The sequence below is a fragment of the Ixodes scapularis genome, unplaced genomic scaffold, assembly GCF_016920785.2.
Source record: "Ixodes scapularis isolate PalLabHiFi unplaced genomic scaffold, ASM1692078v2 PGA_scaffold0__279_contigs__length_252992795, whole genome shotgun sequence".
Lineage (NCBI taxonomy): Eukaryota > Metazoa > Arthropoda > Arachnida > Ixodida > Ixodidae > Ixodes > Ixodes scapularis.
Window position 1 is genome coordinate 208,000,984 of NW_024609835.1, and position 25,074 is coordinate 208,026,057.

Genomic DNA, 25,074 nt, shown 5'->3' on the forward strand with positions numbered 1-25,074 from the left:
ATCGCGATTTTCGTCCGCGGACCGTGTACCACGTGACCGGCACGTCACCGATTCCTGCGATCCGCGCCTCGTCCGCGGACGCGTGAACTGATAAAGTCGAGTGCCCTTTTCACTCGCGGACGTTTGGCGGGAGCTTGACTTGGAAAGCATTTAGTCTGGCAACGGTACATTGTTTTCTTGGTTTTTTGCTTCTGGGCGTTCAAAACAAAAATGGCACATCGTTGCGTTTTGTGCGTTCGTTGGTTCATTTTGACGTGTGATTCTTGGTTCCACGAGTGAAAGAAACTCCGGAAACTTGTCTGGCTGACGGTTTCGGTAATCCTCCGGGTCCGTGTCAAGAAGCTCCCGTCAAAACTCGTCTAGCACGGCATCGGTAATTCTTGCATGTCCGATCGGGATTTTACCAAGCAAGACCTCTCTTGTGAATGTGGTGTGCTTGAGTGTTGTGCACGAGCGCGGAGTGCGTGAAGGAATGTCCAAACGCCCCTCCGCAAGCCCAGAACTTCGTCGCGTCTACGCAGAAGCTTTCTCTGTCAGGACCATGCCTGTGTCACTACTGTCATGCTTTGGTTTAGTAAAGTTGGTGGCGCTTGGTGCGAAGCTTGTCCGGTGTTTTGTCTCGATCTGTGCGTAACAGCGACGTACGATTCTTAACCGCGGTAGCAAACGTCGATTAGTCTCTTGGACAACGGTGCCACGGTGCAATGTTGGAGTTTCGCGGCACTGTGGGGTGGCGAGCAGGATCGGTCCGTCCTCGCTGGCGTCTGCTCCTCGTCTCCCTCGTGTGGATGCGCTTGGGAGACGGATGAAAGCGGACATGTCATCACGCGATCAATCCGTCCGAGGATTAGTCCGTCGTGTGAATCGGCTACAAGGAGGATGTTGGGAATGGGCCCAACAGCATCATTCCGTTTTGTACGAATGTGGAGACGGCGTGTTGATCGGCTGGAGTAGACCGTTGGGCCCCGGAGATGGCATTTTACGTCGTTGGAATTCGTGACATCTCTCTACGTAATTGTTTACCGCCGCGGACATTTGGGACCAGAAGTACTTTTGACGGACTCTGTCGAGTATGCGAGCGAAACCGAGATGTCCTGACATTGGCTTGTCGTGGGAGGCGTAAAGAATTTCGTCGCGATGGGCAGTCGGAACGACCAGAATGTATGAAGCCGGCATATGATGGACATTTTTCTTGTATAAAACATCGTTTTTTTGTAATTAAAATTGGCACATGCGTTGTCTCGCATTCTAGTTGTTTAGTAAGGGAGAGAACCTCAGGGTCTATTCGTTGCTGCTGGGCCATGCTCGTGGTATTGGCGACTCCGAGGAAAGCGTCGTCCGTTACAATGCTTCCTAGAGCCGGATAAACAGGAGCGTAAGAGAGATCATGCTTATCGTTGTGTTTTGGGCCCGACTTGTGCAATACATTAATGTCTTGAAGTCTCAACATTCAACGCTAAAAACTGCCGGTCTTTGAGATTGGCTAACAAGCATTGGGAATACGGGTCACTTACTACCTTGGAAGGCTTTCCGTAGAGGTATGGACAAAAACTTGATGGTGGACCAAACAAATGCGAGATAACCCTTCTCCGTAGTTGAGTAGTTAGTCTCTGTCCTGGACAACGAACGGCTGAAGGAAGCCATTGCTCGTTTGACCCCATCTTGCAGCTGGACTAAAATGTGCCTATGGCCAACGTCGCAGGCATCAGTGCGGATTTAGGTCTCAGTGATTTCATCATAATGCGACAGAACTGGTGACGACTGTAGGCGACCGGGGAGCACTTAGAGAGGATTCTGCTGCTCTTCCATTCACGAAAGCAAAACGTCATCCCGCATGGGTCAAGAGAGTGGTTCGGTGATTTTGGGAAATTGCTCTACAAAGGCATATAATAAGTATACACTCCAAGAAACTCTCATACGGCCTTCTTGTTTGTGAATGGAGAGAACCACGCAAGACAACAAATCCTCTTGAGGTCAGAGAGAACGCCATTTGCACTCACGATGTTGCCGAGAAATTTAAAATCTTTGTACGCAAAGTGGCACTTTTCCGGACCAGCGGCTCTGGTGGCTTCTACTCCGGCCTCTACTCGGCTCAGATGCTCCTCAAAGCTTCTGGATAATAATACAACATCGTCCATGTGCACCAAGAAAATCGGTGGCCAGGTGGGCTAGTGCACACCAGCTCGAAGCACGTGGAGCGAAATCTAGCGCTGCAGAACCCAGGGATCCTGGGCTCAATCCCCAGCCTTGCCCATATCGATCTTGGTGCGCATCGTACCGGCGCGCGGTCGTATATAACTACTACGTGATGCACCTTAAAGACTCCAGGTTAGCGATTGTACTGCACTGGCTAAATTGCTCATCTACAGCTGAGACACTAGAAGTCCATTGGGGCTTATCAACATCCGGCTGTCTAAACACAATTATTATTACAAGTACACCAGGCATACTTCCACTTCATGTTGTTGTTAGTGTCCAAGTACAGCAGGCATGTTTACCTCTCAAGAAATGTGGCCAGCGCCGAGCATAGTCTAAATGGAAGAGCCTTAAACTCATAAAAACCGTCTGGTGTAAAGAACGCGGTCTTCAATTGGCCTCTTTCATCAAATTAAATCAACCAGTAGTTTGTTTTGAAATCCATAAAAGTGAAGTGCTTCGAGTTGCATGGCCATTGGAGCGTATCATCGATGCGTGCTAGCGGGTACGTATCTTTCATGGTGACTGTGTTGAGCTTTCTGTAGTCTTCGGAGAACCGTAACTTGCCATCTCCTTTACTTAAAAGTAGGACAAATGAGGACCCGGCACTTTGGACGGGTGTATAACGTTATCAGTGACCGTATTTTAGACCTGTTGTCGGGTCGTTTTTCGTGTTTGATGCGAGACCCCTTAAGCCGGCTGTAGTTTCGGTGCAGTTGCTTGATGCGGGATGATTTGGTGCTTGGCGACAGTCGTTCTGCGCACTTTTGGTGACGGCGAGAGGCAGTCTTATTACGTAAGCAAAAATATCTAGCAGTTGTCCGTTTTCCACTTTTAGTAGCTCATGGCAGATGCCAAAAGTTTTTTCTCGAGTTTTTTTTTTTTTTTTTTTTTTTTTTTTTACTGATGGTGAAGCTTTTAAAGCAAAGGACTCACTGATGTCGGCGATGCCTTCGAGATAAGCAACTGCAGTTTCAGGGGGAAATGTGCTGGTGCTCTGCGCAAAAAATTATATACAGTTCAGTCTGGCCGTAGCAAGGCTGAACGAGACCACGGGCTATGCGAATCACCCGCTTTAGTAGAGGGAAGGTAGTTTCCTCGGCAATTCCGGAGGATTGTGAGTTCGTCGGTTTTTTTACAGTTACAAGCATGCTGGCTCAAAGGGGGAAGCAATCTGGATAGTACTCTACAGAACGTTGAGCAAGCCGTACTGTTATTTCCTCCTTTTTGATGCAACCTTCAATCGAAAAGCAGGCTATTTGCCCATGCAGGCATATATCAGCGCCGTTCTCTCCGAGGTAGTTCAATCCGAATATTACTTCCCTAGAACACGTCTCGAGCACGACGAAGCTGGAAATGTACGTGATTTCTTGTATTTTGATTCTTATTGTATACTTCCCAACCGACGTAAGCAAATGAGCTCACATTTTCCAGATCTGTGATTCTTCCCAGATTGTCAACTTTCTTCATTCGAGCGGCGAGACCCCCACTTAATTAAAGGTTACTGAACCAAACATTTTGTTGTCTCAAATATGTGGCGCGCATTCATTCTGCGAACCAGCAGCCAGCGGTGTGCGCGAGCACCAAGCAACTAAATTAACATCATATTCCTGCATTCATGATGAAGATGACATTAAAATATGTGGGCTCCGGGCAGAACAAGAATAAAAACAGGCCTTTCATCTCCGGAAGTTAAAGCTATAGGTGCTTCTTAGACGAATTAATTGTCTTCCTTTTACACGAGACTACAGTGTGTAGAAGATTAGCCTGTCCTTATTAATATTGAACAGCGCACAAAACGTCAGCGGAAGAGAAGGACAGTAGAACAAAAGAGATCGTGTGGTAGATACTATATAGGACAAACTGAACGATGCGTCAACGACCGGCTTAGAGAACTTTCCTATTCACTTCAAGCCACGGAAGGCGGGCACTTGCCTACACAATGTCGCCCCTGCCAGTACACACCAACTTTTGGTGAAACAAGTGTTCTTGGGAGATTTCAAGACATGACTACTCGACAGATCTACGAGGCTGTTCGTATAGGAGCAAAAAAAGGACAGCAATGCGTCAGCAAGCCGTCCTTGTTGCTGAGTGCTAAGGAGGTGTCTTCTTTGGCTAACGCCTATGCCCAGTAACTTTGGCCGGCCAAGGGTGAAAGTACCGTTTCCTAATTTTTCTATTTCGCTTTTTTTCTTTTTTTTCAATTCTTATCTTCTTTTTCTTAAATCGGTGGATCTAGTCTGTGCATATTTTCTGCCTTTTTTTGTTTTCTTTTTCTTATACCTTGTCTTCACGTGGGGTTAAATTTCTTGGCTTCTTTTTCCTCCTTTCCCCTTCCTTCTAAATAAATCAGTTGGGAGTCAGTGCTCTTTCGTTCTAGTGTCCCTTTCTCTTCCGCCGATGTTTTGTGCGCTGTTTAATATTAGTGATGTACCAACTAGCTTAAATTGCCACTATACTGTCTTCATTCTTCTTTTCCCCGGAGCCCACACATTTCACTGTCAACTTTAGCGCGTATGGAGGACTATGACGTCAATTTCGTTGCGTGTTGTTGTGCACACCGGCGGCAGCTCGCTTGCGGAAAGATCGTGCGCCATTTATTATGGACACTGAAATGTTTGGTTCAGCATTTTTTTAACACAGAATAATCGCCGCCCATGTCAACTAGCGGAGTTTTTTTGTAGCCGCCGATAAGTAAAGTGAGGTTGAAGGTAGTTACTTTATCGTCGCTACGCGGTTGCACGTCTTGAGTCATTAGGCGGTCTTCTCAGATTCGACGGTGGGCAACTTTACCCCCTCAAGTCGCCAGCTTTAGTTTCCCCGGTGCGGGCTTGGCGACCGACTTCTAAAAACGTCAGGGGAGTACCGACGACCTGAAGACCCGTGACGTCTCATCGACGGAGATCTGTGCTGCTCTCGAACCTCCACCTTCACCTCCACCAAATATGTCAGGACTTTATATCACAACACAATATGTTTCCCGCCACGTTCAGGAAACCTCTTCTTTCTCTTTCTTTTCAGCTCAGCCCGAAAGATTAGTGTAGGATGTGAATCGTCGATCAGATTGCGCACCGTCACGCACTTATATTAATGGCATAGCTCTTCACGTACCATCGGTCCGCGTTTCTGGCCATCTTGGCGCCGGGCAATATTGAGGTAGCAGTATTTCATGTGCGACTTCAAATGCTGACTAGACTCTAACTTGAAAGGTTCCTTATAAAACTTTTTCTATTGAAATTCAGCTATTAATATTTTCCAAATCATGAAAGTGATGTCAGGTAATGACACCCTGTTTAAAGTTTATTGATCACACCCAGTTAAATGGCTGATAATAAAATCAGCTCAAAATGTCATCTTCTACTTTTTAAGTAAAGAAGAAAGTGCTTGTTTTTTTAAAACTGTATCGTTGTCGATAAGTGGGAAGATGAGTGCCTAGTTATACTTATAGCTAATGATCTGAAAAGAATATGTGTGGTAAGCCAAACGCTTATAGAGTGAAGTTCGTTTGTAAACTGCCCGGTTGTACTCTGTCTTCATAAACAAAGTAATTCGCGAACTGAACAGCTGGTGCAAAAGGAATGTGTAGACTGACCGGGAACTTTTAATTTCTCGCAATAAGGTAGTTCTACTTAGGCCTATTCTACAGAAATACAAGGATAAATATGACCTGAATTATAGCAAAAAGTGTAGGCTATCTTCAACGCAATAAGACCACTATACCTTTCTTTATTTCTCATCGCTGGCGAAACGTGCAAACGCCACCAAAATTTTCAAATTGCAATTTGGTTGTGTTAGTGATTTGTTCAGTTCAAAGTGCCCTGCAATCCTGTTTAAGCGTCTAGCTTTTTTGCGGTTCCAACATTTCTTGGGCTTCGCACAACCCAGCGGGCAAGGAGAGAGTAAATAAATGTCAATGCGTCATATTTTAACCAGACGACGCGGAAACCTCCTCCTTCTACAAGGGCGCCCCGTGGTGTCGAGCGCGCGCGGCAAGTGATGAAATCGTGACGTTGTTGGTCCTGGTCAGCCGAGGAGAGAGAGCTGCTCCGTTCCTGGTCAGCTCTCTCTACTAGGCCTCACCTCCTTTCCCGTCATCCTCCTGCCTCCACACATTCCTCAGTTACCGCGGTCCGTGGGCGCGGGAAAAGGGGCGACCGAGGACCAAGGACGTTTTGAAGGATGTCATTTTTTTGCTTGTTTTTTTTTTTTAATTTTAATGGGCCCATAACTTTCAAAATAAAGCGAATTTCGAGAAAAGAAAAATTTCACTAAGTTACTACGTTCAGTCCGCTCAGGTTCAGTGCAGGTTAAAAAAAAAAAGAGCAAAAAGTGGTTGCAGTAACCCCTTATAGTACTGTGCAAGAGAGAGCGAAATGAAGTGCCGCTACTTTTTCTTCTGAAGTGAAATGTGTGAAATAAAACGCCACTTCATTTCTGCGATGATGGCCATATTTACAGGGCACGCGCGTCTATATTTTCAGGTGTTCGTCAAAGTAAGAAATTCAAGAAACGGCCAAGAATTCGACTGGACCAAGGAAAAATTCCTGAACCGCGCATTTGCCATGAAGGAGATGTACCAGAACTACGCGTGCGGCGAAAGCTGGGAAGTGGAAGAGGTAAAAATGATTCAGAAGCGCATGTAGGGAAAAAGTTAATGTGTTTCCGATCCTGTTCCATCGGTAGTCTTATCATATTCAATGCACATGCAACATGTAATATTCCCCGTGCGCCGAAAACCCATAAACGCATGATATGTTTGAGAACTAAAATACAGGTGAAAATCATTCGACGTACTTTCGTCTAAAGAATGCACACGGACACAATCACAACGAAATTTGATCAAAGCGTGCCGCTGCGCGTTTCTTTTTTTTTTTTTTCGCGGGGAGCTATCCTGGCGGCAGCCGGGGAAACTAAGAGATTGATCACGTGTCGCCGGGCAGATCATACTGCGTGCGTGAGTGCGGCAGCTCCTCAAATATTTCTATGACGCAAAAAGAGCACTATTTTGTTTGTTTTATGTATTTTTGCTAGATTTTTATTTTGCCACAATACTTCGTCTTCCAATAAGTATTGTGCAAATAACGCTACGAGTCGATGTAGCCAATCACTCAACGCTAAAAGAAGACCATCACAACTTGAGTCGTCTTTCCCTTTGTTTGCCGTCGCTTGATGAGTCAATCAACCCCAATAGAAAGTTTTAGTGTTGCGTTAGCGTTGCCTGCTCCACGCTGTTCGTGCGTATCGTCACCATATATGCGCCAGTCCAAGACGCAGTTCGGGCTCTTGCGCACACACTATTAAACACGCAACGCAAACGTAAACGCACAGTGTTTGCGTTTGCTAGTATAAGCAATACCAAATCTCACTAACGAACGTGCCATAACCTGACGATCTCAATTTCTGCAATCATGTTTCCATGCAGCCTAGACCTTGACTGCGCTCGTATTAAGTGTAAAAAAAAAGTGAAAGCCGTTTACAACTTCCTGTAACGCCGAATTGGAGCGCAGCTCTTGAGGAGGAGGGAAGGGTACTGAGGGGAGGGTAGACCCCTCCTCCTCCTCCTCCTTCTCATCCTCCTCCCCTCATTCTTTAATATGCTCCGGGGGGGGTCACCTGACCTCGGGGGGTGTGTCGCGTGACTTCAAGGCAGGAAGGGTGGGAGGTCACGTGACCTCGGGGAGGGGGGCCACGTGACCTCGGGGCGTCACGTGACCTGGGGCGTCACGTGACCTTGGGGGGTCACGTGACCTTGAGGGTCAATTGACCTTGGGGGGTCACGTGACCTTGGGAGGGGTCACGTGACCTTGGGGTGACCTTAGCTACGCCGACGGCGACGCCGCTCAAGCCGGAAACGGGCACCTAAGAACTGCGCTCTAAAAGCGTGGTTTTTGTGAAAAGTAAACATAAAAAGGCTAGAGGTACACCTAAGCACTTCTTGTGAGTTGTGTATGCGAAAGCATGCAAGCGTCACGTTCGCTCCCTTATTTCGTCTGCTGCGTACATTTCCTTGCCGGTCAGCGCGCGTGCTCTCCTGGGCGCACTGACCTTAGACGCTCCGTGTTAACGGCGCGCTGACGGACATGCAGCGCCATGGGGTAAGCGGTCGTGGAAACTGACGCGCAGCGGCCAATGTGAGCCTGTTCGACGCGCGCTAGCCAATGGGACCCAAGCCGAAATACATCAGCTTTACTCCGCCCCTTTGGGATCGGGAAACTTAGGTGCTGTTGGCTAGCTTTTCGCGTAGTTTCATAGCTGGGAGCTGGCTTCACTAGGAGAAAGGATTTAATGTGCCATTTAGCGCTGCTCGCTCCATGGGACAGTTAATGCTTTCGCATTAAAAATAAAACTTGCCGCGATCACTCTTGTCAAACAGAAAAGCAACGAATCTGTCGTGCGTGTATCGTGCACGCGTTGGTATTTGCTACGCTTGTTTGTTGGGAGCTTTTGGGTGGTCTTGAATAGGCGGCTTACACGACACTGTTGTGATCTCCGAGTTTATCGGAATATCCGAAACGCTTCAATTTCTTTAGGAGTGTGCCACGAGCATTTTTAATTATTTTAATGGGAAGTTTTTCATGGATTGTGCCTCTTTTTGTGGGTAGGCGTATGACCTTGAATTCTTAGTACTCTTGGATTGTAAGGAGCCCCATGTCGTGACTGAAGTAATGGCGAAGGAAGCAGATTTATCGCGCTCTTTTTGAATTATACTTTTGTACGAACTTCTGACCTCATACGCCCGATGCGTAATCCCTTGGTACGTCAGATTCACTCCGTGATGTCGCGAGTCCACGTGGTGCGCTACGCTTTGTCTGGAACCTGTTGCGTGCACTCACAGTCGCCTGCGGACAGAGTTCGCTGGACTGAGTACTACTCGTCAACTGACAGGCTCCTTCCGTCTGTGTACAGCTTGAAGTCCAACCGCAGTCGACGCTACGGTTCAAGGAAGCCAATCAAACTGTGACAGGAGTACATCGTCACGGCATTCGTAATCTTTGTTCGTTTGTTCGTTTGACGTCACCGACAAAACCAACCACGCACAATGAAAATGACGTGCTAAGGCGTTTTTTTTTCACTGCATAATTGGCTTACTTGGTGATAGGGAACCCTCTCCCTCGCCCCCCCCCCCCCGCCCCCTAAAAAAAAAAGTGCGTCGTGACGATTTTTTTCTGCCCTCTTTGTTTCCAAAAGATAGCAGCGTCAACTGTGATCGGATTTATTTACAATTTACCGTTTTTAAAGCTCGGCTGTGCAACGTTAGAGGTGGAAATTTCTTGTACACAAAGCGCGTGTTCGAATTCGAGTTTCTCGCCGAACGCTGACGCGGCATTGATTTTCTCTACGAGCTGAGCAAAGTTGAAGCCGAACGCTGAAGCAGCCCTCGTGCCCAATACATGCACGCAGTACATGCCCAAAGCGATGGCCGATGTCCAATGGTCCACACTTTCGGAAAGGATATATTAAATTGGACTAAGTACGACTCACCACCGACGGTCGCCTACGTGTTAAATTTGCTGAACTAAGCCTGATTCACCGCTGACAGTTGCCGGTGGACGAAGTATACGGAACTAAGTTTGAATTACTGCCAACGGTCCCCTAAGGACTAAGTATGCTGGACTAAGTGTGACTTGCCGACCAAGGTCACCTGTGAACTATCTTGACTAGGTATGACTCGCTCCAATGACGGTCCCCCGCGGAGGTAGGATGTTGGACTATAGGCATAACTCTCCAGCGCCTGTAGCCTGCAAAATAAGCATGCTCGAGTAATCATCGCTCGCCTCTGGGCACCTGCCGGCTATGTGTACTAGACAAAGCATCACCTGCTGCGGACAGTCCCGTGCTACTGCGGGTGACCGTGGGCGGCAAGTCATACCTAGTTCAGTTGCGCGCGCTTTCGTTGACATCTTACTTGTGGAGCCCAGCAAGGATATCGAGGGGCGGATCCCATGGTCCAGGTTTCGGTTCCCGCTGAGCCCCTAGGCGAATCGCTCTGGTTTCGATTTTACGTTTCTAGTCATGATCATGTATGATTTTGTTATGACCAATTATGCCTTCTATATGCTTTGGGCCCTTATGCATTTTCTGATCTTAAGTATTAGAAATTTTAATGCGTACCTCTACTACTTAATCCAGCGTGGACCGTTTTTTTCGTCGCAGCGTAGCGTCACCTCATCCCATAAAATTCAACCAATAAACCGATTTTTATTTGTGTTAATAAATAATAAAAACGTATTTATGGTTAGACCGTTTTCCTACGATAGACTTTCATCTGTAACATGAACATAAATTTTGTTTCCTAACACCGCTTTCTCCCTGGAAATATTGTCCCGTGGCACAGGTTAGGTCATAATCCGTTTTTTTTTTTACGCGTGACTGAGATTAGGCATTCTTTCACCAATGCACCTACATCAATTATTTTATTAAACTGCCAGCACGGAACTGAATCTTGAAAAGTACACACGCAGCATCAGAGAAAGCTTTCTATAATAGTTATTCGACGTTCTTGTGGCGCTACTGCATGTTGAACCTACTATACTTCGTTTCAGCTAAGGTCCGAGCGCGGCCTATCTTATTAGCCGAAGGGCCAATCATACAGCGCAAAAAGCGCATAGTCATGGCGCGCTCTCTGCGCTTTATAGAACTAGCCGGCACAGAAGCGCGCAACGAGAAACGACGAATACCGGCTGGTCCTATCAACTGCAGAAAGCACGCCATGACGTTGTGGCTCTTTCGCCGTTTGATTGGCCCTTCGGCTAATAACATAGGCCGCGCTCGGACCTTAGCTGCGCGGGTATCTCGAACTTGGATGAGCCCGGCACCGTGACAGAAACAGCTCGCACTGGCTGCCACCAGGCTACAGCGTGGTCACGCTTTCCAAATAAATTTGACTTTGGCCGTGCATGTTCAGTGAGGCAAAAGAACGACCTCAGTCTAAAACAAAAACAAACAAAAAATCCTGTCAATGCTTGTTTAAGTTTACAAGGACAGAATAAAAAGTAAACCCCGACGCAGTTTCTTCGTTTTGCAATTGAATCGATGGCAATTATGGATGACGGTAGTCGTCAGACATCAGACCGAGGCGTGAAGGAAAATCGAATACAATTGACGACGGAAATTGTTTTATAAACTTGTGAACGTACGGTGACACGTGTAGAATAATTGCAACAAAAATTACGATGTGCAACGAGAAGTCAGACGTGTTTTGTTCTACGTTTCATTCTTTAACTCCTCATGATTTTCAGGAGAGGGACCCTTTTCTTGAAGATCCCTACTCTGAAGTACGGATAGGCACGGTTCAAGTCTATTTGCAACCCCTGGCGTACATAGTAAGTACGGAGGAAGTAAAAATAAACTGCACTACGGATGATAGGCCTTTATGCACAAAATGCTTACAAAAATTCATAAGCAACTTGTCTGAAGTGCTACATTTTCTTCGTTGATCATGTATTTTGGGCGGGAGTGTCAGCAATGATACTTGTAGATAGACCTATTGAGGGCATGGGTTTGAATGGCTCTTCGAATAAAATGACATTTGAGCTTAACCTTTCATTTACCGTTCATTTTGTATTATATTTTATTAAGTCTTTTTATTTTATCAGGTCTTATTTATTTAATATATCTTTTTATTTAATTACTCAAATTAAGTCAAATTTCAGGAGGTCAAATCAAATTTACACTCTTTAGTTATTATATACTAACCAAAGAAGTGTGACTCAATATCCTGTGTGGAATAAGACGAAAACAAGTCACTCGCGCCCACGTTGGTTGTTAATACTAATTCAGTTATTGATTCGTTTGAACGAAATAAAAGCGATGATTTCTTATACCTGTTAAAAGAATCCCAATTTTACGCTAGGAAAACAAGCCAAATGCCTTTGAAATAGTTGTGATAAATTGACAACAAGAAGTTTGAAAAGTTAATTAATTTTTATATGCATATGTTTCATGAATTTTAAATTTTTAAGCAGATACATTGTTCAGCGCTTCTGCATTCTGTATTAAATAAGTTACTGAAGCGAGTAATGATAAATTTTATACAGACATTCTGCCAATGAATAAAGTTCTTATTAACATAACCAAAACGCTCTTCAGCGAAGCGAAAAATTCGTTACATAGCAGCAAAAAAAAAAAAAATTGAGGTTTTTGAAAATATATCAGCTCTATTAAGTTCAAACGGTATTGTTAAAAACATGGTTCCTTAAAGAAAACGCAAGAAATATTGTGATTAATATAATGGCAGTCCTAGCTGGTAAAAAGCTTCAAGTCAAGAGATTAGACTATATATTAACGTCCAAGGTATTATGTACCTTTGACGTACTACAATTTAGTTAGGCGATCTACACTTCAAGTAGATGTAGTTTTTATGCACTCTTGGTGACCTACATCACCAATGCGTCCTAACAGTGAGTCCAGTTTTCTCTTACGTAATATGGAGTGACTCTCACGAATAATAGTTTTTTTAGAAATATTCATTTAAAACCGACATAACGGCTCAAACTAGTGTATAATAAAGTTTAAAAAAGCTGAAGACTTCAATGAGAAACATCTCGCAGTAACAAAATCACTTTAAAACTACATTAACTGAAAATAACAGCCTAATAATTAATAACACTACAATATTGCAATCCGTGAGGCCTTCGGAGTAAAAAGGGGTGGTCATGCCATGCGCACTAAGCTATGACATATACATGGCGTGGCCCTTCTGTCTGTAATATAATTTCAGTTCAAACGTGATTCGCATTGTACTGTGATTTACATTCCTAAAAGTGATTGTTTTGAAATATTTGAGATCTCAGTTCGCTGATGTTCGGATTACTCATGGAAATATATATATATATATATATATGTTTCAGGGTTTTGTCCGGTTGTTCAAAAACATGAACACAGCCTGTAAATCAGGAGTATATAGATAAATTCTGCAAAGGTTATACCTGGTCCAGATTAACACAGTAGTATGCCTGGGTGTTGAAAAGCAATCCAAAAGTGGTCACAAACTATGGTTTGTGACTTTAAGATTGTCAGGTGTTGGTGTGAAAATAAATTAAACATAGGCACACTTTTTTTAAAGATATTGATTAGATACAAAAAAACTGTAATCTCACCTTTTTTTTTCATAGCAACAGATGTCCATCTTTTAATTTTTCTAACACCATCTTCTTTGAAAATGAGTGTCCTATTATGAAAGTGACATCTGACGCCTATTATTATGGTTCTAGGTAGAGCTGAAAGAACAGCTGGAGATTGTAAACTTCAAAGGGGAAGAAGCTGGAATACTCAATGTAAGTAAGAATGTCAGCGCTACTTATCATACCATGAATAATATATATATAATAATACCGAACCCGTCGCGGGGGTGAAGGAAAAAAATAATGCACGAGGCACAGATAATCCGTTCAATAAAGGTTTAAAAATGAGTATTGTAGTCACGGTCGAAATATTTTGCTTTCTTTATTTTTTTTTGCGCAGTTATGAGAAATGTCACTCAAGGTAGTGAGTATAGAGATATCCTAAATTCGTATAATTACTTAAGTGAAAAATAGAGATGCGATAAAATTTGCACAGGAGATTACTGTCCCAGAGTCCTGAACTTGCTGCTATATTTCATAGCGCCTTAGTAAATATTAAATATTCCAAGTGTTTTTAAGGGTTGTATAAAACAGTTTGGTGCAGAATACATATTTTTTTTTTACAATAAGCAATATAAATCACGCAATCAAACCTTTTCCCATTCCTAGCTATACTTTGTGGCAGGTAAAGAATGAAGCGGAAGCTCTTCTCACATCTTAATATTAAGTAGAGACACCTCCTCTCCAGCGTTCGCACGGCTAAAGTGGAAAGAGGTGGGTCGTAGAAGCTTCCACCTCACCTTTTGCCTGTCACCGACTACAGTGTATTCTCCAGCGCGTAAGCAACGCGGCTATTGAAGAAATAGCTTTAAAGTACTTGTTAAGTGTTTAATATATTGTATATGTTATCAAGTGTGAATAACATTTGATTGTGATTTAGAGGTAGTAAAATGGTAATGCACCTGCTAATTTCAGTTACTCTCTGAGCTCTAACTTTAATAATATAAGCAATGTTATTTTTCTATATGAGATCTTGGGATAAACTTATGAGTTCAAAAGGTTCTTAAAAAACCCCAAGCATATCAATTCCAGTTCCTGAGAATATTCGTTTGGTAGGTTCATCCGAAATTCAGCATACAGTTATTGAAATGTCACGAAATGCTAGAATATTTTAATACTGCCTAAATATATACGCCAAAAGAATAATACATATTTTTCATCATCTTCCTACTTGATTGGCGCTTCTTTTTTTGTGGATTTGTATGGAGTGTTTTTTATTAGGTGGTTAGCGATGCAAATATGTACTTTCGTCAGGTGGAGATGGTTCCCTGCTCAGAGACGGGACGTGAGTACAGCGAAGAGGACAACGTCTTTCTCGACAGTCCCGGAGATCTCGTGGGGCGAGACCTGCACTTCGTCGTGCGCATCGTGCACTGCCGAGCAATCCCGGAAAGGTTCACGGTGAGTTGTATCACGTAAAAAATGCTGCGAAATGTGTTTCTCGAACGACAGCTGAGCCTTATAAAAAAATGCATATGCGTATGAAGTAATCTGGTTGGAAGGTTTCAGGAGCTGCGTCAAACGACCCAGATTTTGAAATTCTCCAACCAGATCGCCTCATACGCAAGTATATTTCCTTACAGGGCTCACTCGACAAAGTAATTCCACCTATTTGCACCCCACTTTTTACGCGCACTCATGACATTAGGAAACTATGACACGAAAATAAGAAACATTACAATATTTTTGGCAGTAACCAATAATTTATTTGATTACTTCATAAGTAGATAATTTCGCAATGTACTACATAGCCCCAATGAGCTTATCTGAATTAAAATATTTTATTCCTTTTTCTCTTGTTTGGAGGTTATTAATTGGCACTTCCGTAGACAGGGTATTTTTGACAAAAGAGGACCATCTCTGGAGGTATAAAATAATAGTATAAGAAAAATATTTGACACAAGGACCTATAAACGCGCCACAGAATTTGAAAAGCTGTATTGGTTCTTCTGTGGGCAGAATGCACCCTTCCAAAAATCATTTGGTAAAGTGCGAGACTAGAAGCGGCAAAGTAATGTTTTCGAATTACCAAGCACCTCCCAAATTCTTTTTTAATTGCAAAGGAATGTTTGCAATCTTGCTTTGTGACATGTGTTGTATTTCAGTGAATCCAATCATAGAGCAAGCAGTTATGACGATTAAGAAAAGGTACAACAAATAATAAAGAAAGAACGGATGCGGGTCATCGGCACCTTGTTGATTTGATGCGCACTCCTTGAATGAACCCAAACGCCGCCAAAGACAAAAATGACTAGGGGCAGTTCCTGTTTAGCTCTTTTTTTTTAATAGCAACTAAAGTAGTTGAGCTTCTCAACACAATTTACCTAAACTACCACATGCAGGGTGTTTGCTTTTGATTCCAGCATGTTTAAATGCGTGACCGGTGCACTAATGCAGTTTTTACTGGTGAGGCATACGGCCTGGGATATAGTTTAAAAAAATGTGTGAATAACTTTTAATTATTAAACATAAACACAAAGTTTTAAATATAAGCTTTTTGAGCGTAATCAAAAACCTACAATCAGTCTATTTCAGACGTACTTGAAGCTCTTCGTAAGCTCTGGGGGGGGGGGGGGGGGGGGGCACAGTTAGCAGTCCTGCAACAGGCACAAGGATAGCGGTTCGACAACGTAGAAAAAAATCTTGTTCAGCGTTTATGCACTGCTAGTCTTGTTCCTGCCGCACGTGATACATTTCGCGCTCCCCAGCATATTACAAGTTCAATACCAACTAAAGTCGACTGATTTAGTGGTTTTTATGACGCTCCGAAAGTTTCCAATTCAAACAGTGTGTTTTTATAACGAATTCAAAACGTGATTTAATTATTTTTAGTTAATTATTTGACGCAACGCGATGAATAATCCCCTATATTATGTCCCTCTGGACGCATAACTCACCTCCACTAGCCGCATCAGTGTACCTTTCACGGATGTCTTTTTTTTAAGCAATTGTGTTTGAAATAATATCTAACACCCTGTATATTAAGTATATGTAACTGAATACAAGCCCAGAAAGGTTGTGCCATTTGAATGTGTGAACCAATGCCACTCAACATAAATATTTTCATAAGTATGAGTGAGACTCTTCTCCAATAAGCTACTTTATATATCTGGCGAAAAATTATTCACGGTTTGAAGCTGTAGACATCAATTATGTGTTATGTATATACATTATTTAGAATGCAACTACGCGTATATGTGGAAAAAGAACATTAATTGCTGTCTATATATTAAGACAATTAAACTTTGAAAGTAATGGTAATTACTTTCGAGTAACTTGTAAATGGCATTTCTCAGTTTTTGCTAAGGTATTTGAGAGACAGTAAGAGCACTAGATTTAGGAAACGTTATTGGTAGTGACATGTCAATATAAAAAAAAGATATAAAAACTAATTTGGCCCTTTCTCGTTGGCAAACCTATGAAATCATGACAAGGCCGGATATAGCAACCGACTGCATCAACAAAAATTTATACATTTTGGCAAATGCATTGTTTTTGCTTTTGGTAAATGGGCGGTGCAGCAATTGTTGTACTTTGCGCGAATACCGCTTAGAACGCTATCGGATGTTTAAGAGCAATAAAGAACGCTTTCGTTTTTCTCCCCACGAAATAAATGTCGCAGAAAATTTTAAAGAAAAGCGAGCAGCGCTCACCTCCTAACTCGCAGCCAGAACAAGCGGCAACGTGATCTATATGCCGCCAATGTTGATCATAGCCACGCGCTGGGGTTGGCAAGGCACAGGACATGCGCTGAGTTCCAGACTTTGTTAGGGTTCGGCCACTGTCGTCATTGCCGTGATTGGACATGAGCCACTACCCGAATGCGTGTCGAGCGATTGATTATCACGAGCATAACTCGAATGCTCACGCAATGCTCGGGTCCAATCTACGAGCCGCATTCAAATATCGTCACTGGGGGATACAACGATTCCCCTGCTACGTCATCAAGTTTTGCAAAGTAGAGATTTCAAGAAAACGCTCGGTTTTATTCTTGAAATTACAGGGCAAGTAAGAGGTTCCTTGGTCAATGGCGTTGCGTAGAAGTATACTTGGGTCCCACCAGTGCCAGTAAGCTGGTGTAAAACGAAAAACATTTCAAATGAATATCGTTGCACCGGCGCTTTAAGGATGTGATATATTTCGAACTATATTTTTCGCCTTTAGTAGGTTCGAGAAAAGCAATTATCAACTTATTTTTTAACCTAATAATTTGGTTTATAAATATAGATTTAATTAGTTCATCAATTAAGGGTCTTTTTACTGTCGAGTAAATTTTTCCAACAGATACCATATTTTTATTGAAGTTGTGCTAAATCTCTTCTGAAACCTGAGGTCACTTGTTTAAGTAAAGTGAAAGATAGGAAAACATGTGTAATATTGAAATATATGTTGGAGATATTACTTCTTCATGAGCATTCTGGCCACCTTCTAACAAGCGCATGTACACTGAATATCACAATACCGGGTGTTTCTGAGTAGACTTGCAAAAATTCCTAAAACTAGGATAGTTGCGGAAAAAATTATTACGGAAACAGGCTGCGAAATTCGGTATTCCTCCGGAATTGCAAGAAACCTACTAATTAGGCAAATAATTACCTACAATTGTGTAGTTAACTCCTTATGTATTAAAAATGAACGTAAGGTTCCTAATAGAAATTTGCTGATTGTCATCAAAAGCGTTATAACGGTCGACTTTAAGACGACTTGAAGCACGCGGGAAGCGTGGAAGTCTGTTAAAGTTACCACTCATTCGGCAGGCTCGAGGCCGACGATACGAAAACGCGAATGATATCGTTATCTTTGCGCTTCCTCCCTGCGGCTCGAATTGAAAGTTCAGCGCCTCTCAAGCTTCTCCCCTGCTTTAAGTCGTCCTAAAATTGACTGACATAGGTTTTCTTGACGACGCTCATAAGCTTTTAGATTTCACTTATAAAGAAAAATATTTATTAACCCCTGCCGTCTGCGGTTACTGTCAAGTTGTTCCTAAGACAAGTTTTCTTTTTCTAAAACACGTTTTTTTTCAGGAACGATTAAGAATTCATCGCAGAAACCCCCGGCGTTTATCATTTGTTCGTTCGTGTCGGGAACACCAGAAGGTCTCGATTAACATAAGACTATATATTGAAACACATTAAGAAGAAATTGTTCTAAAACCATTAAAAATTGTTTTATTTAGAATATAATAAATATTGTGCCCGGTGCTTTCCAATTTACGTGATCTTGAAAAGCTCTGTGAAAGTTTAGGTAAAATAATAGCCATATGCTTGCACACCAAATACAAAAATGAGTCTTTGTTGTGGAGAAAGAAACCAAGTTCATGAAAATAGAAGGTTGGCACAAAAGTCGTCCTGCAGTGAATTAATATAAATATCTATATAGTGGTAAAGTTGAATATCGATATTATTGTGGCGATGGCTTATAGTAAGGCTGCAACACGGGATGGGTTTCATGCACATTACGAGCCTAATTTGAGAGTCCCTGAGCGTTGAGCATTAATCCTTTCGCAAAAACAAACAACACGCACACTTTAATTTTTCATTTGTTCCGGATTATTAACGGGCGATGCATCCATATTAAGCTCCAGATATATTTTGTACATTTTTAAGAGCCCGAGGCTGAGGAAATACAAATGTTGACGCCAAAAGCAGAGAAGAGAGAACTACTCAAACACGGCTAAAATATAATGTGGACAATATAAGCCCATAACATACTTTCGCAGGTGTCAATGTTTCATTTGAAAACAATGGTAAATGGTGCCACAGTGTATAAATATGCTAAAGAACTTCACAAGCTCAAAATCTCATAACGTTCCACTAGGCCAAGGGATCAAAACGCCACATATAATAGCGTTATAATAAACACACTTATCGACATATTGACAAGTGTAGACAGTTTCAATATTTCAAGTGATATGCATTTTGTTTTCGTTGGTTCATTCGGTTATTTATTACAACAACACAAATGCAATAGAACTTGAAGTCGACTAAACGGCAGTACTTGCTAAATAATTTTCTGGATTGTTGCAGGATATTAGGTGCAAGTATCGAATGTTCCAAGACCAAGAGGACACCGTGACTGAAGCCGTGTCTGGAACATCGGATCCAGACTTCAATCATCAAAGAACATTTTCCTACAAACCAGCTACAGCCGAGGTACGGAACGTCTGACAATCAAACTCGAGTTTGTACAGGAACCGCGCATAGCATTGTGCATGTCGTCGCAAAACGAACAAGCAATGAATTTAAAGTCTGGAAAATGATCTAGCATTTTAACCATACCTTTTAGGTTCGTTCACTCACTGAAGCCTTACACGATTTATTACGTTTTAAGAGCCTGTGAAACTCACAAGTGCTTTATTATACTATGTGTCACGTATTTGTATATAAAATAACAAACAAAGAAAAGCATTTGAACACCGGGACGAAAGCATGGCTGCATCGATCATATCCAATTCACACCAGCGGCATAAAATTAGATCCATCAAAAGGGAAATATCTGTTCCTCAACTTAATTGTAAGACATAGTAATTAGTTTCTCGTCATTTGGGTAGCTTGAAACTTTCAAGAGTCTTTTTTTTTCAATATTAGTGTTAAAACAATTATAGCGTTTGAGCGCAGAGTAAACGTTTCAAGATAACCTACGTACTATCGCCAACAAGATGAACTGAAGGAGTCCTTCGTGCTTCTTTCACATACCAACCAGTTTTTGAGAGAGTTGTGGTACGACCTTCGAATGAAGTATGAAGTTGAGATCTGGTATTTGGGACTATCGGACAAATTTAGAAGTAATAGATCTTTTGAGCACTGCAGACAAAGAAAAATCCCGGATCGGGTGTTTCAACTCATTTCGACCGCGGGGGTACCTGTACAAATAAAAATCCAATGAAAATGTAGCAGTAGATTCGGTACTACAAAAAAATAGATACCTTCCTATTTTAGCACAAGCGAGCAATTACCGGGCAGGCGAAGGGTGGCACCGGTCTTTGCAGTGGCGCTAACACAGAGGAATCAAACACATTTGCTTCGATATGGCATCGGTGAAGGACGTGTGCTTAAGCTGCGCTGCCCTAACGTCTCGGCAGCGATTCATCATTCGTTTAGGCAGGTCCTGTTCGCAGCTTTCACAGCGAGTACGTTACCGTACGTGACACCGACCTCGACCTACTTGTCAAGGAAGGTGTTAGCACTTTTAAGTGCGCCTCGTGTACAAAATGCTAGAGTCCGGAGACTTCGAACGTGAACATCGAGAAGTCATCGTTGGCCGCGAAAAACGACAACCCTCCGGAAGAAGCGCCGCAGGAAAATTGCGACCCTCGCGCTCTGCGACAACATTGGCGGTCCCGTTGAGGAAGTATGATTTTTACGGCGTGCCGAGTCTATATACGTGTGCAGCTCACGTGGAACAGCGAGGTTCTTCGCAAATGCCTTGCTGCTAAAGCCTCTGGCACCGTTCACCAGAAGGGTCAACTGGCTACTTTCTCGGAAGTACTACTGCAGCCCGGTGCCGCCATCCAACCGGCGACCACAGGCTCGCCAACAATCTACGAGGCCTCCTGATCTCTGCCGGACAGGAAGTTTCTACAGCCGGAAGCAAACGCTCGAGCGCTGAGAGTTCCTTCGAACGCCGCGGGGCATCAGAAGCAGCAATGGAAGCGTCGTCAGCCTCCTAAAAGCGGCGGGGTCTACCCGTTGGAACCGCCACCGGGTCCTAACCATGGCTTCGAGGGGCGAATGCAGGGCGTGACCTCAGGCCAGACAACTCCGGTCGTAAACCCCGATGGATACCTTATGACTCAATTTCGGCGAATGTCCCAACCTTTTGTGAAAACGGGCTCAGCCAGTTAGCTATCTGCTGCTCCTAAGCCTCCTAGGATTAAAGCACTCTTTGTTTCTCGCTTGAGTTCTTCAACTACATGTGAAGATGTTTCTGATACTGTTGTTGCCCACGAAGCATGACAGCAACTCTTCTTTTTGTGTTTGAATAAAGGAAAATGACTTCGAGAAGCTTCTGGACGTAGAACTGTGGCCCAATTAAAAGATCATGGTTCAGATTAATTCTTGGCACTCTAAAGTCAAGCAGTCATACCTCTCAGTCGGAAATTACCGCGTCTGAGCCGCCTTCTCAAGCCTCCCCTTAAGGTTTTTGAGTTTACTTCTACTAGTGTGCTTAACAAGGCGGCGGCACTAGAAGCAGTTTTTCTGACGTACGACTCAAACGTGGCAGTTACCACTGAGACTTGGTTCAACGAGGACTCCGTGCTCGTTGAGCAAAGTTGAGCCAAAGGCCGTTGAAGTGACGAAGTGATCCCAGTCGGCTACACAATATTGTGTAAGAATCGTCCATCGAGAGACGGCGGTGTTGCCGTCGCAGTAGAAGTCAGCATAAGACACTCTCGTCTAAGCTGCATTAATGACGCTCAAATGATCTGGGCATGGCTTGGTTTTTATTACTGTCGATTATAGTGCGTGCGTTTTATCATCTACCTAACTGCGTTGTTTCCCACTTATGGGCACTACATGAATCTCTTTGCGCGCGTTTGAAGGGCTAGACGCACGTGGTGGTCGCGGGCGATTTTAATTTATTACACATTCATTCGAATGAAATGCAGCCTATGCGGGAATGTCAAGAGTCGCACTTGTTGATTGACATCGCGTTTTCATGTAACCCTACTCAAGTCGTTCGAAGCTTTACACATGTTACTAATGTAACTAAAAGCTTTCTTGAGCTTGTCTTTGTTTCACCTAAGGATCGGGCTGCAAGGTGTCTATCAGCTGCGAAATTGTTGAAGGTGTTTCCGACCGCTCTGTTGTTTCCTGTACTCTCTCTCTCGCCTGCTTGTCAGCAACTGGATACCGTTGACTTAAGGAGGTTCTACGACTTCCTTCGCGCTAATGATGTCAATATCTTTGATACTTTGGAAGACAGCTGTCCCGAATTTCATGATATGTTTGAAGCAGCTAGCAGTAACGCGCATGACTTCTGGTCGTGGTTTAAAGTACTGGTGCTTCACAGCGCCAAGAGGTTCCTTCCGACGCGAGTCAAAAACATAAAAGATATAATTTGTGAACCACCGTGACATCCTCTACCTTAAACGTAAAGTGCGTCGAGCACAAGTTTCGTAATGCGAATAATACTTTTTTAAATACCAATTCTGCACAGGCAGTTGAAAGGTTCAGTGGAAAACGCAACATAATTTTTTTACCGTTACCATGCACGACTATTGACGTACTAACCCCCAAAGTTCTAGAGGTTTCTGAAACGAAAAAAAAAAAAAATCATGAATATGAAACTCTGTGACTTCACTATAAATAAAATCAGCTTTTTATTAAAGACTCTAATTACTATTTTCTTTTGTCTATGTCCACGCAGACAAGGGGACAATCCTGGGTTGCGAGGTTCCTCTCATAACGATACCGGACATTACCATTTCTGAGGAAGGTATTTTTGCGGCTCTTCCTAACCTTGACATTAGGAAGAGCTGCGGCCCCGACAATATTTCGAATGTTTTTTCTAGGAACGCTGATAGTCGGCTAAATTTTTGCACTTGATTTACTATCATAGTCTTATCACAGGTGACCTAGCAAGCGAGTGGAGAACCGCAAGAGTCTTACCAGTATATAAATGATGCGACAACCACTATGTCGAAAACTACCGACGCATTCCACTTTTGTGTACGCCTAGGAAAGTGTTAAAGCATTTCATTTTCAAGCTTTTGATTGCGTTTTTAGGGAACAGTAGTTTTATTTTTTTCAGAATGAACAGCATGGCTTTAGACGTGGTATGTTAACTGTGAGATTGCTAGTACACATTTTACACCAAATTCCGTCTGTCATTGATGCGGGCGGTCAGACAGACGTGATAAATTTAGATTTTCCGGAAGCTTTTGATCCCGTATCTCATAGAAAAAAACTGTTATATAAGTTGGGCTGTGTGATCCGTAATGTGGATGTAATACCTTGGCTAGACTCTTAACTCACTAATCGATGGCAGTATGTGACTGCCGATGGTATTTTTTTCCCTGAGTCATCTGTATCCTCGGACGTACCCGTGTCTGCCAGGGGATCACTCTTGTTTTTAATCTTCATCAATGATTCGAAGATAAACAATCTGTGCGAATCCCCTTTTTTGCTGACGATTGTCTCTTATGAAGTCGAAAGTCCTATATGTCTTATCGTTCAGTCGACCTTGAGAAAGCGTTGGCGACAGGAAATGTCCTAAAATACACCAAAAGTAAGTCGTCACAGAGCGCGCTGTCTTTGGAAGTTCGCTACCACCGGGACCAATAAAACAGCGCCAAAAGTACGTCGTCAAAGATCACGCTGCCTTCGGAGGTTCGCTATCGCCAGACCACAGTCGACGCCACGATCCGAGTGAGACAATAAAACGGGGCCAAAATTGCGTCGTCATAGAGCGGGCTGTCCTTCGGAGGTTCGCTATCACAATTACGTGATCATTCAGGCTAATTAGATGCAATGATATTAAAAAAGATGACGAAGCGAATTAAGAGGAATCAATGAATTAAGTAAATCATGTGTCTGTCTTTAATGCATCAGAGCTTGGGCTTTTGCGTTCAAGTCGTCTTAGGGATTACATAAGAAACCCTGATACCTATTTTTTGTGCACATACACTGTCATATCATTTAGAGCTGAATCACTGTCTTGCTTTAATTGATTTATGGTGTTTTAAGTGAAATATGGCATTGAATTTCAAGCAGCGTGTTGAAATGTCTGTGACGCGAAGATGTTCACAAGTGTCTTTTACATATTTGTTCAATGCCGAAGCAATCGTGTCATTTGATGAGTTTCGATATATTGGTGTTTTAATTACTTCTGACCTAACCTGGAACGCTCTAAAAAACTTTATTGCCCTGAAAGCTTTGCAGAAACTGTTGTTTTTAAAACGCAACCTTTGTCACTGTACGAAAAAAACAAAATTGTTTGTTTATATATCTATAATTAGAACTATGCTACAATATGCTAATGTTAAATGGGATCCCCACCCCAAGATCTCTTCTGATGTGATCGAGGCTGTGCAAAAAAAGCATTACAGCTTGCTCACAATCGCTATTGTTTTGTCTTGTATATCCGAAAACAAAGTGCATGATTTGGAGACCCGGCGATAAATAGATCGGCCCAATATTTTTTACAACATTGTTCATTATAATTTGCGACTGTGCCTGAAAGATTATTACGCAATTAACGAAGCTAGCTCTACACGAAATAAGCATGAACTAACAATCATCGAACCTTTGTGTAGAACCACATTGTTTAATTTGTCCTTGTTCCCTAACACAATAGGCGAATGGAACAATCTCCGGGAAAGTGCTCTCAATTCAGAATCACTGACCATTTTTAACGACGCGCTACTCAGACACTTTTTTTGTCAATTAGATGGCCTGTGTTGCATTGGTAGGTTTTGTTTTTGTAATTTTTTGCACGCATATTCCTTTGCCTTGGTGTTTATGTAAAAACTTCCGGCAGTATACATAAATTAATAGAATAAATAAATAAATCTAGCATGGAAGCGCTATTGCAGTAGCGCAGTGGAAATCGCAGGAGGCAGCCGTTCCCAAAGCATGCTTTCGTAACGCCACTGGACTGCTTCAAACGTCTTACCGGTCATGCATAACTGATGACTTTACATAAGGAGTCTTGTTTAAATGCCGCCAAATTTAAATAAACTTGTATGTAGGCTACCCATATATGTCTCCGATTGTACTTACTGAGTCTGTCGTCGACGGATCCACTAGATTTG

The 25,074-nt window shown here is 42.9% G+C and overlaps 1 protein-coding gene across 1 annotated transcript in view; it reads left to right on the forward strand.

Moving 5' to 3' along the window:
• The window catches only part of LOC8041011 (kinesin-like protein KIF28P), a 153,678-nt gene that overhangs the window by 120,633 nt on the left and 7,971 nt on the right, over nucleotides 1-25,074 (forward strand). The window contains exons 17-21 of the mRNA XM_040213056.3: nucleotides 6,678-6,812; nucleotides 11,436-11,519; nucleotides 13,410-13,472; nucleotides 14,574-14,720; nucleotides 19,346-19,471. Of these exons, the coding sequence (XP_040068990.3) occupies nucleotides 6,678-6,812; nucleotides 11,436-11,519; nucleotides 13,410-13,472; nucleotides 14,574-14,720; nucleotides 19,346-19,471 (555 nt within the window). The remainder of the gene's footprint in view (nucleotides 1-6,677; nucleotides 6,813-11,435; nucleotides 11,520-13,409; nucleotides 13,473-14,573; nucleotides 14,721-19,345; nucleotides 19,472-25,074) is intronic.